Consider the following 11,168-nt stretch of genomic DNA (forward strand, 5'->3'; position numbering starts at 1 on the left):
TTAGTAGCCAATGACATAAGTGTCTTGTTTTTTTTAATATAGTTCATGCTTAGAGATGTAATTATATAATGAAACTGATTCTGAAAGGTAAGATAAAAACTGAAGGCGAAGCTCGAGGCTAGACTAATTGTAGGTTGAAAGGATTTCACTGAGTGATAGGATCAACGTGGTTGTTCACTTCATAAGGGGATAAGTACACCAAGTATTGTTCCAACATGCTATTAATATGCTGCAAGTATTTCTCATAACCAAAGAAGAAACACACGTTTTGAATATGATCCTATATTAAAATCTCATTACATAAATACTTTTGTAATTTGAAGCAACTCGAAATAATATGATCTTCTAAAGATTTTTTTTATATATTGTTAATTAACAAATATAAAATTTTCAAGGTTAGATCATGAGATACTTTAGATCAATAAAAATAACTCAAAAAGTGAAACAAAAAAGTCGGCTTAAATTCAGGTATTCATATGCAGGTATTATCTAAGACGGTAAAAACTACTTGTGAAGCGAAAGAGACAAACGAAGGAAACGAGTCTCTTATCCTAGTTATGAAGGTATATGATCGGTCGATATCAACAAACTACGTATATCATTGATATATTCAGAGTAATTCAATATTGGATAGATAACAACTTTTTCGAAAATGAAGTGAGGCAGTGGTTAGAATTGTTTGTGGGCCCACGTGAAAGAAGACAAACAACCAACGAACCCCTCACAACCACCCGTTACTACTGAAATAGTGGCAGGAAACCAACTTCAAACTTTTACTTCCCGTCTGCTACTATTTTCTCACTTCTTCTCTCCTTCTCTTCTTCACCCGCTCTTCTTCATACACGCTCTGACGCTGCGCTTGAATCGGTTCGCCTCTTTGTTTCCTTCAGTTTTTGCTCCAGATGATCCTCGCGAACCCCTCCAATATCTCATTCGCCGCTTCTTTCCATTGCATTGGCAGAACCCGAGCCACAAGCTCCATCTTGTTCCCTATAAATCCGCCTTCCCGCCCCCGTCCCAGGGTTTTCTCTTTATTCTCCGTTGAAGGGGAAGGAGACAACCGTAAAAACCACATTGATAAGCAGAGGGAAAGCAAAGAGAAAGAAAACGGGCTCAACGAAGACCAGAGAGTGCATTGTGAAGTTGACGTCGTCTCTTGGCGAGAACGGAGAGTTAGGGCTTGGATCTCTGTCGAAGCTGATGTTGATTCCGTTTGGAATGTTTTGACCGATTACGAAAGACTCGCGGACTTCATTCCTAATCTCGTGTGCAGGTATCTTATAAATTACATCGGAAGTGATGAATTTTTGTTTTTTCTATGTTTATTTTTTTAGCATTGTTTTATTTTTTATTAGAATCTCTATTTTGTAGTGGGAGGATTCCTTGCCCGCATCCTGGAAGAATATGGTTGGAGCAGAGAGGACTGCAGAGGGCCTTGTATTGGCATATTGAAGCTCGCGTCGTCTTAGATCTTCAAGAATTTCCGCATTTAGTAAGTTTTCGTCCATCCAAATAAGGAACTGGAATGAGAACGTTTGAGCTTATTTTGACAAGAAATTCTTGGTTACTGGATTTTGCTTGTCTTAGAGGGTGAATATGTTCTTTATAACTTTCTTAGTTATCCATGCATACATGAGCTCCAATTATAGAATGCCATAGGAATGCGCTATGTTCTTTTTTCTTTGAGATTGGCTGGGTTAGTCCGCTAAAAATCCTCCAAAGTTCTTTTCCTTGGGTAGTAGATTCGTCTGATCAAAATCTCCAGGCTGTCCACGACACAGCACACCTGAAGAACCATCTGTGTCTTCCTCGTATTAATGACATGTTAATAATATCATAATTTTCTAATTGGCGAAAATGTATATGGATAATGGTATTAAATTACAGGCAACCTTTTAGGTTAGTTGCTCTCTTTCACGAGGAGCTCTTTTGTATCTCAATCACTATCTTATAGAGAAAAAAGTTCATTTCTTTTCCAATAAAACAGAAGCCACTACCTTTCTTTGCTTCCTTTCCTGACAAGCATCCCTATTACATATAGGCCATCAAGAGAGTTTTTGTTTGGAGAGGATCCTTGGAAAATTGTAATACCATCTCCTTGACTATAAGGAGGTTTTGCATCCAAACTCAATTTCGGTGAGTGAAGCAAGTGAAGCACAGGAATCAGTCTGTCATTTCCAAGTTGCCATAGTGGTTTGGGACTCATTAATTGGACATTTGTTGGAAAATTATTGTGTGAAATACAGATATTAGGATCACCGTTGACTTCCTCCATTTCATATTCTGCTTCCAACTTATGGAGTCTATTTGCAAACTCAAAATTAATTTTGAAAGACATTTTCATGGTGATCTAATTTTGAAAACGGTGTCCATATTCATGTTGGGAGTGGAAATCTGCTAGATTCAGGGTTGACCGTTGAACAGGAGAAAATACTTTGGCATCAATCTTCCCATTACTTTTTCTGAACTATTACAGACCCTCAAATTTTGGTTTGTATCTTTAAAAAAAAATGCTTTATAGTTGTTTTCTTTTTATTGACACCATCGGTCATGGAATTTAAATTCGAGGCAGGCTCTAAATAAAGTCAAGGCTTTTGAGGCCAGTCTTCTTCTCTTATTGATGATTCTTACATAAGAGGCTTGGGAGAAGACCTTATACTATGGAAGAGAAGTCATTCCATGTCTAACTCGCCTCCTTTCAGTATGCCAATTTTGAGTGATTATGATCAACCTTTAATGCTATGGGGGCATTATCCTCGATCATTCCAACTTCTACTAAGGTCATTCATTTTTATATTATGTGCAACCAAATGTATGATCCTCAAATTGACCATCTTAATAGATTAGGAAAAAACAGAGAAAATCAAGTTTGCAACCTTGTGACGGAGAGGATGAAACAGCTAAGCATCTTCTTCCCCTCGTCCTTTCACCTTCTTCATCTGGAGAGCAATTTGTGCAAATCTGGTTTTCAATTTTGTTTTCCTCTTTATCTGACCCACATGAGCAAAAGGCTAAAATCCTTTTCAGGAAAAGCTCGGCAAAAAACTTTGGTCGCTATCTCTTTATTGGCATCTTTTGTTTCAGGGCGAAACTGTCCTGGTTGGTGGGGTAATTGTGAAATTTATTCACCACATTCTTTTATAGACATGAAATTCCATATTTCACTCATCTGCCTAGTTCCACTATCATACATGGAAGGAAGACAAATGATATCCTTCTTTGAATCCAAGATTAGGGCTTCCATGAGTGGATAGTTCGAGCTGATCTTTAATTACTTCTTAAGAAGCATGTTTTGGCTAGTAAGGGGGTGAAGGTGCCATTTAGGACTTTGATGAGAATGTTCATCTGGTATGTTATTGCTACTCCATTGAATCTGTATTACTTGTTTCCTCCATTGGGGGTATCTGACTGTTTCAATGCCCCCCTTATTGTTGAGGGTGATTCAGTCATCATCTAGTTGGTTTTTGGGAAAGAACACCTTTCTCTCCCTACCCCCTACAGTGCTTCTTGAAAATCATGATGTCATTGGAGACATGCAGACCTTGACTTGCTGATAGACTGATACCTCTTGAAATACTAATTACCTTGCTGTGTCATTGGTTTCTTGGAAATCATGATGAGATTGGAAATATGCAGCCTCTTACTTTCTGTTGGATTGATACCTCTTGAAATGGTAATTACTTTGCCGACTCATTGATGAGGAGCAGAGTTTTCTGATAGAACATCTTATTGAGAAAAAGCTCCTCTGAATGGACTTGTGCTTTGTATTTTTTGCTTGCCCTTATGTATGCTTTTGAGGTCCTCTTCTTCTGTTTCTTCCTTCGTGTGTAATCTACTTATCATTGTGCCCAAAGAAGCTGTTTGGATTGATCATCTGCATGAAAACTGAACCATCATTCCTAAGAGGCATTGGCTTATATGGATGATAATCCTTTAATACTTCACATAAACCGTGTAAAGGAAAATAATTTATGGATTGCTTATGAATCAGGCTAATGGGCGTGAGCTTCACTTTTCCATGGTCGATGGGGATTTCAAGAAGTTTGAAGGAAAATGGTCTGTGAAAGCTGGTGTAAGGTAGGATTTTGATTGTGGAAACTTAATTTAACGTATTTATTTCACTTTCTCCATGTGCATATGATCAATAGTTACCCCCTTTTTTTAAAGGCTTTTTATAGTTAAAGTTGCAACTTTGGTTAACTTGAGAACAGAGACATATCTTTCAAACTTTATACTGTTTAGCGTGTTCCTTCAAGCAAATAACGTAAACAAATTTAAAGAATAACATAAATTCTTTTTTTTTTTTTTATTTGGGGGGGGGGGGGGGGGTTGAATCTTCTTTAAAATAATGAAAGTGGGAGTAAATATGTTTGAGCTCACCTATCCTCTTTTGTTTGCTAAAACACCTCGAAATCAAAAGTGTTTTCTTTACGAAGACATATATTGAACCCGATGCACATGTCCCCCAGACAATTCAATTGTTTAAGAATATACTGTTCTCCATGAGTCTAAATTACTTTTTTTTGGAATCCACATTATTCTATGGTGAAGTCTCTGATTCACTTCTCTTTTGAGCTTTAACTAGAAAGGTCCATTCCTTATTGATATTATTCCTTTTGCTTTTCTGCATTTATAGATCTTGCATGACAACCTTGTCATATGAAGTCAATGTGATACCAAGGTTCAATTTCCCAGCTATTCTTCTTGAGCGGATTATCAGATCAGATCTACCAGTCAACCTTGTTGCCTTAGCATGTAGAGCTGAAAGAAATTCTATTGAGAACTTGAAAACATCACTCTCTGGAATTGGATCAACCTCAGATACAGCTTCAAAGGATTCATTTACTTCCTCACCCATACCAAGTTTTTCACCAAAGACTGAAAAGCTTCTCCCTGATGAGTTGAAGGAAAATCTTCCAAGTTCTGACTTTGGTAAATTCAACATTAATTGGAGACTCGTTGGAAAAATTTGCAGAACAGATAAGCCATGCATGGTAGATGAAGTTCATCTTCGTAGATACGATGGGCTATTGGTAACTATTGATCTAAGCTATTAAACTTGTCTGGCATACTCATTTATTGGGGATCCTCCACTTAAAACTCTACTGTATCTGATAAAACCAATTTGGCTGAAGGAAAACGGTGGGGTTCATCGTTGTGTTGTTGCTAGCATCACTGTCAAAGCACCTGTTCGTGATGTATGGAATGTTTTGACTGCTTACGAGGATCTACCCGAGTAAGTTTTTATTATTTCGTGTTTTTATTTATATTCCAATTCATATTTTGAGCTTCTTCTTTTATTTTATTTATTTTATTTCTGTAATTGAAGCATGTGAAAGTGGATGGCAGAGAGGAAATGCTTCAAATTCCTACTTCATGTTGACCCCCTTCAACTTTAAAGCATCACTTTTGAACTTAGTTTCACCTTAATAAATTCTCTAATATAATGAAATTCTGAGATGATGAACCCTAATCACCTTCTTTATTGGTAACTCCTACTATTGTGCATCGAAGAATTTCCTGGGTTCGGTATAGTGAGCTGCTTATTGAAAATAAGTGTACGTGTACCTAGTGTATTCCGGGATATTGGAATGGATTTATTGAGGACAGAACAAAAAGGTAGACCAAACTATCATAGGTTCTGGTAGCCTGAAAAAGATTAGGACTTGCATTTCAAAACCTGTTCTATTTGCAATAAAACTTGAAAAGTTATTGTCTTCAATGATGCCTTTTGGCTACTGTTCATATCTTTTTCTGTTTTACAGGATTGTTCCAAACTTAGCCATTAGCAAAATTTTATCACGAGAAAATAACAAGGTTCGCATTCTTCAGGTATGAATATCAGTTAGTAATATCTTATGGAGAAAAAGAAACTACTGGTTTTTGCAGGGGCATGTTGCACTTTCAAAATTTTTTATAGTCTGTAGTCGTTTATTTGATGAGTGCACCAAGCACTTCAAAGTGGACTCTCATTTTGTCAAAGTTGCAGTAATGTCAGGGAATATTTTCCTTCCTCATGTTTGGTTTGAACATAGTTCATTCTTGCTCAGTCATGTTCTACAAATTTTTGCATATGTGATTGTTCATTCTGTGAACAAATAGCTAGCATGTCAGGGCTGTTAGATACAATCGATGATGAGACCGCCTTGTTATGTTGTGGAGCCTAATTAACGCCTTACGCTGAGTTGGTCGCGGTTTGGGAATTTCACTCTTTTAATGTGGTTGTCCTAATTTTTTCTTTATAATTGAGGGGCGCCGCTATTAGGGTTTTTATCATTTTATTCCGAGGAGCATCTCGAGTTGCAACCCATGAGGTTAGAGAGAAATACCTGTACGTGTGCGATTTATCTTGTAAAGTATTTTATCTTCATAGTGGATTACTGCAACGGCGGAAGATAGGACATAGTTTCACCTTGTGGCGAACCTATATAAATCTTGTTGTGCTTTTTCGTACTTGTTTTTTCCCTTATTCCGAGTTTATTATTATTATATATATATTTTTTTTAGAGGGGCGTGGCGAGATTTGAACTCGCGACCAAACGCACCTAATGTGAGAAGAATACCACTAGACCAAACGGCCATTGGTACCACGTTTATTATTATTGTTCTCGTTAGTTTGAAATTAAGGCGTCTAATTCCTAACACACCTAAGTGGAAATCTTTGAACACCCAAGAAGAGCACTCAATGTAGAACAATCAAATATAGTAGCCAACTTGTTTATGCATCCATCTAATAGACTTGAATCTCAAAAAAAAACATGTTGTACTCTTGCATGACCAAATTAAAATACTAATTTAAAGTTTTTCATGATCAAGAGTACGATTTCACTAGATTGCCGCTTTGAAAACAATTTCTATCATCGCAATCAGCTGTGAACAGCATCATCTTGGATGTCACTGTGAAAGATTGAGTTCAAATTCTATTTTTCTTGCACATCTTACCCGATGCTTTTGATGTGTTTTTTGAAAAGAAAACTGTTTTGCAGGAAGGATGCAAAGGCCTCTTATACATGGTACTTCATGCATGTGTTGTGCTGGATTTGTGGGAACAACTTGAACAGGAGATTCGATTTGAGCAGGTTGAAGGGGATTTCGACTCATTCCAGGGGAAATGGCTTCTTGAGCGACTGGGAAGCCATCATACACTATTAAAATATATTGTTGAGTCAAAAATGCACAAAAATTCCTTCCTTTCAGAAGCCATTTTTGAGGAGGTTTTGAAACCATATCTTAAGATCTGATTTATTTATTTTATTTTTTGTTTTTTGCCTGTCCAAAGTAGATCATGGGTTCAATTTTTATCTACTTCATTTTTTTCTTAAACTAGTGTCTGTTCAATTTTTATCTACTTCGTTTTTTGCTTAAACTACTGTCTGTGTCCGACTTGGCATACCATTTTGCTCACCCTGTAACATATGTCCATTAGAATATCAGACTAGTTTTCTGAACGACATCGTAAATGATTTTTGTCTTTATCCTGGAGGTTGTCCCTTGACCTAGCAGATCTTTTCTTACTTCCAGAAGTGAGAATTTTTCCAGATGTCAGACTGTGCTTAGAACTGGGGAGTGGTCCAATTTACCCAACCCAGTCTGAACTGGTTTAACGACCAGCTACCTATAATTCTTTTCCATTTTCTATTTTTTCTCTATTTGTCTCTCTGATTGTTTTTCCCTCGTAACTCAAACTTATCTGGTCTGTAACTCCTTCCTTGTAAATGTAGATGAATTCATCAGTTCTGGCTTTTAAAACTTTGTTCTGAGGCCTAGCTTGCACAGACATTTCTGTAGATACCTTTGGCATTTAAACCTACATCCTGCTGCTAAAACCAGTCGTCCGTTTTAGCCACTCAAAGACTTCAGTTTTCATCTTCTGTCATGTGTAATTGTAGCAAATGCCACAGTTACTGCATTCAGTGTTCTTCTTCTGTTACTTTTTATATCAATTAAGTTTCACGATATAACTGGTGTTGCATTGGAGTATATTAGTCTTATGCTCTGTCGAAGCCATTGAAAGAGGTATCGTACTGCCACGTAACTATGCACCATTCTTGAGTTACAAATAAAATGCCTACCCCGGAAATTAGTTTCGTTATTTTACTGGTTAAGTTGACGAAGTAAAAAATACTTCGATTTATTACACAAGATTTTTGCTTTATTATTCAAGAGAATCTTAATTCTTGCAAGGAAGCAAATTTGAATGTGTTTCTTCCTTTTTCAGGTCATTTATGAAGATCTCCCATCAAACCTATGTGCAATTCGTGATTTTGTTGAAGAAAAGAATGGTTCAATCTCTTCTGTAGAGTACGCTGAAAAACTAGTACCTCCATCTTATGATGACTCTAATACTGAGCAAAGCAGGCAACCAGAGCAGGTTTTCACTTCTAACAGCCCAAGCTCATCGGGACAGAAGCCGAGGGTTCCAGGCTTGCAGAGGGATATTGAAATTCTCAAATCGGAGCTTTCGAAATTTATTTTAGAGTATGGTCAAGAAGGATTTATGCCCATGAGAAAGCAACTCCGTCTACATGGAAGGGTGGATATTGAGAAGGCGATAACTCGTATGGGTGGATTCAGAAAGATTGCATCCTTGTTGAACCTCTCCCTTGCTTATAAGGACCGAAAACCAAAAGGCTACTGGGACAGTTTAGAAAATTTGCAAGAAGAGGTGGGTACTGCAGAACCTTCAAACATTTCCCTTTTTAGGTGTGCCGATTGTGAAGCCCAACTTACGTTGCAGATAAGTCGATTCCAAAGGAGCTGGGGAATGGATCCAACGTATATGCCTAGTCGAAAAGCTTTCGAGCGGGCAGGTAATTGAAATGGTTTACACTCACGCGGCCGGTATAATTACTCTTTAAATCAGTTGCTAGTAGATCTCTAATTAAAGTGCTTGTAGCTTAGTTTGCATTCTCCTTACCTTTTAATCTTCATCTAATTGTCTTTTTAAACAATGGCGACCTCCTCCCAGTTCCATCAGATGCGAATCTTCATACTGACACTGCTTCCTTTTTCTCATTTTAGGGCGTTACGACATTGCTCGAGCATTGGAGAAATGGGGTGGACTGCACGAAGTCTCTCGCCTCCTCTCTCTTAAGGTGAGGCACCCGAGCCGACAAAACAATGCCAATAGAGAGAGAAGAAAATATGATACGGATTCGAGTGATCCAGAAAAAGAGACTGAAAACTATAGACCGCACATAACTCAGGATACACAAAAGTGGCTCATGAAATTGAAATATTTGGATATTAATCTGATGGATTAGAATTTAAAATTCCAGGTCTTATACTAGTATAACTCTTAACAGCTACAAGAATTATCCGCTAAATAGGAAAAATTACCTCATCACACACTTTAACTCACAATACATGTCCTTTTTCTGTCTGATATGACATATAAATTTAACTTTTGTTACACTTGACGACCGATTAAGCTTCCCCTTAAAAACTTTTTAATTTCCCTTTTCAGTCTGGAGTCTGTTCTTGCTCTGCTATTCGAAAAATGTTTTCTTTCTCCAAGGCCTAGCCTCCTCTGCCATCAGAACCTTCCTAAACCCTAAATCTTCTAAGATCCTATATAATAACAGCTCTTTAATCGATGGTTTGGAAGAAAAATTTCTTGAAGAGAGAGGTTGCCTGAAGGCCTATGCCGGAGCTTGATAGTTGCTGTCATCTTGGATGTGGATGTGTTTGGTTTTGAATAGTAATAGAAGAGCTACCAAGGGACTCGTCTTCAGTAGAGAAACCTAAAAAGTTCTCTACTTTTAATTAATGGAAAGTCTTAATAAAAAACTTAAGTTGTGTTTGTGCTGTAGAAAAGCATCAGAAAAATGTTTAGCAAAAAATTATCTATGCCGGACTTGGTTTTGATACCCTGTCAAACACTTAGCTAATACAATTCAACAGATCTATTTGTTAAGTGCGGAAAGTCAAGTACTTAACCCATCAGTGGTGAACGGAACCACCTAGTTCTAACATTGTTTCAATTTTTTTTATTATTTATAAAAAATATTTTACTTCTAGTGAAAAGAAAAACATTATAATTAATTGTTCTATTATTTTATAGCAACATAAACTTAAAAAAAACCAGTCAAATAAATTTTTTCGCTTATGAACGGTTCTAACGAGAAAATTAATTAAAAGAATAATAATTTTTCCATCATTTTTTCATTGCCCCCTCCCCCTCCCCTGCCTCCGCCCCTACCCACGGAGCATGGCTATAGTCAGATTGTTCATCAAAGCAGTAAGAGCTCTTTCCGATGCCGCCCATGCCATGAGTTTCGGGTGCGCCCACGAGCGTTTGTGACGAGCACAACTATGAGAACCCTACGTTAATACCATTTTAAGCTAAGGTCCCTCTTGCAAATATTCATTTGGTTGCAATTTCGGGACATTGACAGATAGGAGTTCGTTTCTCAGACGTATATTTCAGCATTATTGTCAAGCAGCAAATATGTCGATCACCATCAGTCAATAATGGCAACGGAACAGTACAAGACGTGAAAAAATGGACGTGGTCTTATTATCAATGTTATCAGTCTCGAATTAGATAATATATTGGAAAGGAACAAAGGCTAAAGATATGTCTCCCTTTCAAATAGAAACCACTTAATTTTTCCATAGATCCTTAATATCTATAGTAGTGTCATCACGTGTTCCAGTCCCTCTCAAGCTTCAGTACACCTGTTGAAATCCGACCCCAAATGTCTAAATAAAAAATGTTTTTTGATCCGGGGGTTTTATGAAAATATTCTATTCCCGACACTGTAAATATAATATTTCTGATATCTCCGTTATTGGAATCTTTGAAGCCAGCGAGCTTCGCGGGAAACAACAATGATCTCATCATCGACTTCAAGCCGGTACAACCGGATTTCTAAAACTCGGCCCAGTTCAACATGCCAGACCAGACCAGACCAGAAGAAAAAAACACATTTTTTAAATAAAATTTTATATATTTTATTTCGGAAACTATTAAAGTGACATTTAGAAAATCAAACATGATTCTCTATCCAAGTAAATTATTTTATTTCTCAAGCCGGTTCAAGGATGTGCTAAATCATTGGGACCGGGATTGTACTACTCGGCCGGTTGATTGAACCAATACGGGCTTACAGGTTTACAAGTTTTAAAAAATCGACTCTTCGTCCTTTCCCAGATGGAGGGGACTC

The 11,168-nt window shown here is 37.3% G+C and overlaps 1 protein-coding gene across 2 annotated transcripts; it reads left to right on the plus strand.

Annotated features, from left to right (window-relative positions):
- Positions 1–798: 798 nt before the first annotated feature.
- LOC137956415 (uncharacterized) lies at positions 799–9,272 on the plus strand. Of its 2 annotated transcripts, none has more exons than XM_068803902.1 (10): positions 799–1,273; positions 1,372–1,492; positions 3,992–4,077; positions 4,637–5,033; positions 5,136–5,236; positions 5,766–5,832; positions 6,987–7,214; positions 8,219–8,665; positions 8,738–8,810; positions 9,022–9,272. In XM_068803902.1, the coding sequence occupies exons 1-10, from the start codon at positions 903–905 to the stop codon at positions 9,261–9,263; spliced, it is 2,133 nt and encodes a 710-aa protein (XP_068660003.1). In that variant the 5' UTR covers positions 799–902; the 3' UTR covers positions 9,264–9,272. The 2 variants fall into 2 exon arrangements, with proteins under 2 accessions (XP_068660003.1, XP_068660004.1); XM_068803903.1 differs by having other exon boundaries at positions 8,755–8,810; positions 9,022–9,111.
- Positions 9,273–11,168: the final 1,896 nt, after the last annotated feature.

This window comes from Aristolochia californica, unplaced genomic scaffold (genome assembly GCF_029961685.1).
Source record: "Aristolochia californica isolate CCGP_79_NKW_82.1479 unplaced genomic scaffold, dmAriCali1.0.hap1 SCAF_2, whole genome shotgun sequence".
NCBI classification, from domain to species: Eukaryota; Viridiplantae; Streptophyta; class Magnoliopsida; order Piperales; family Aristolochiaceae; genus Aristolochia; species Aristolochia californica.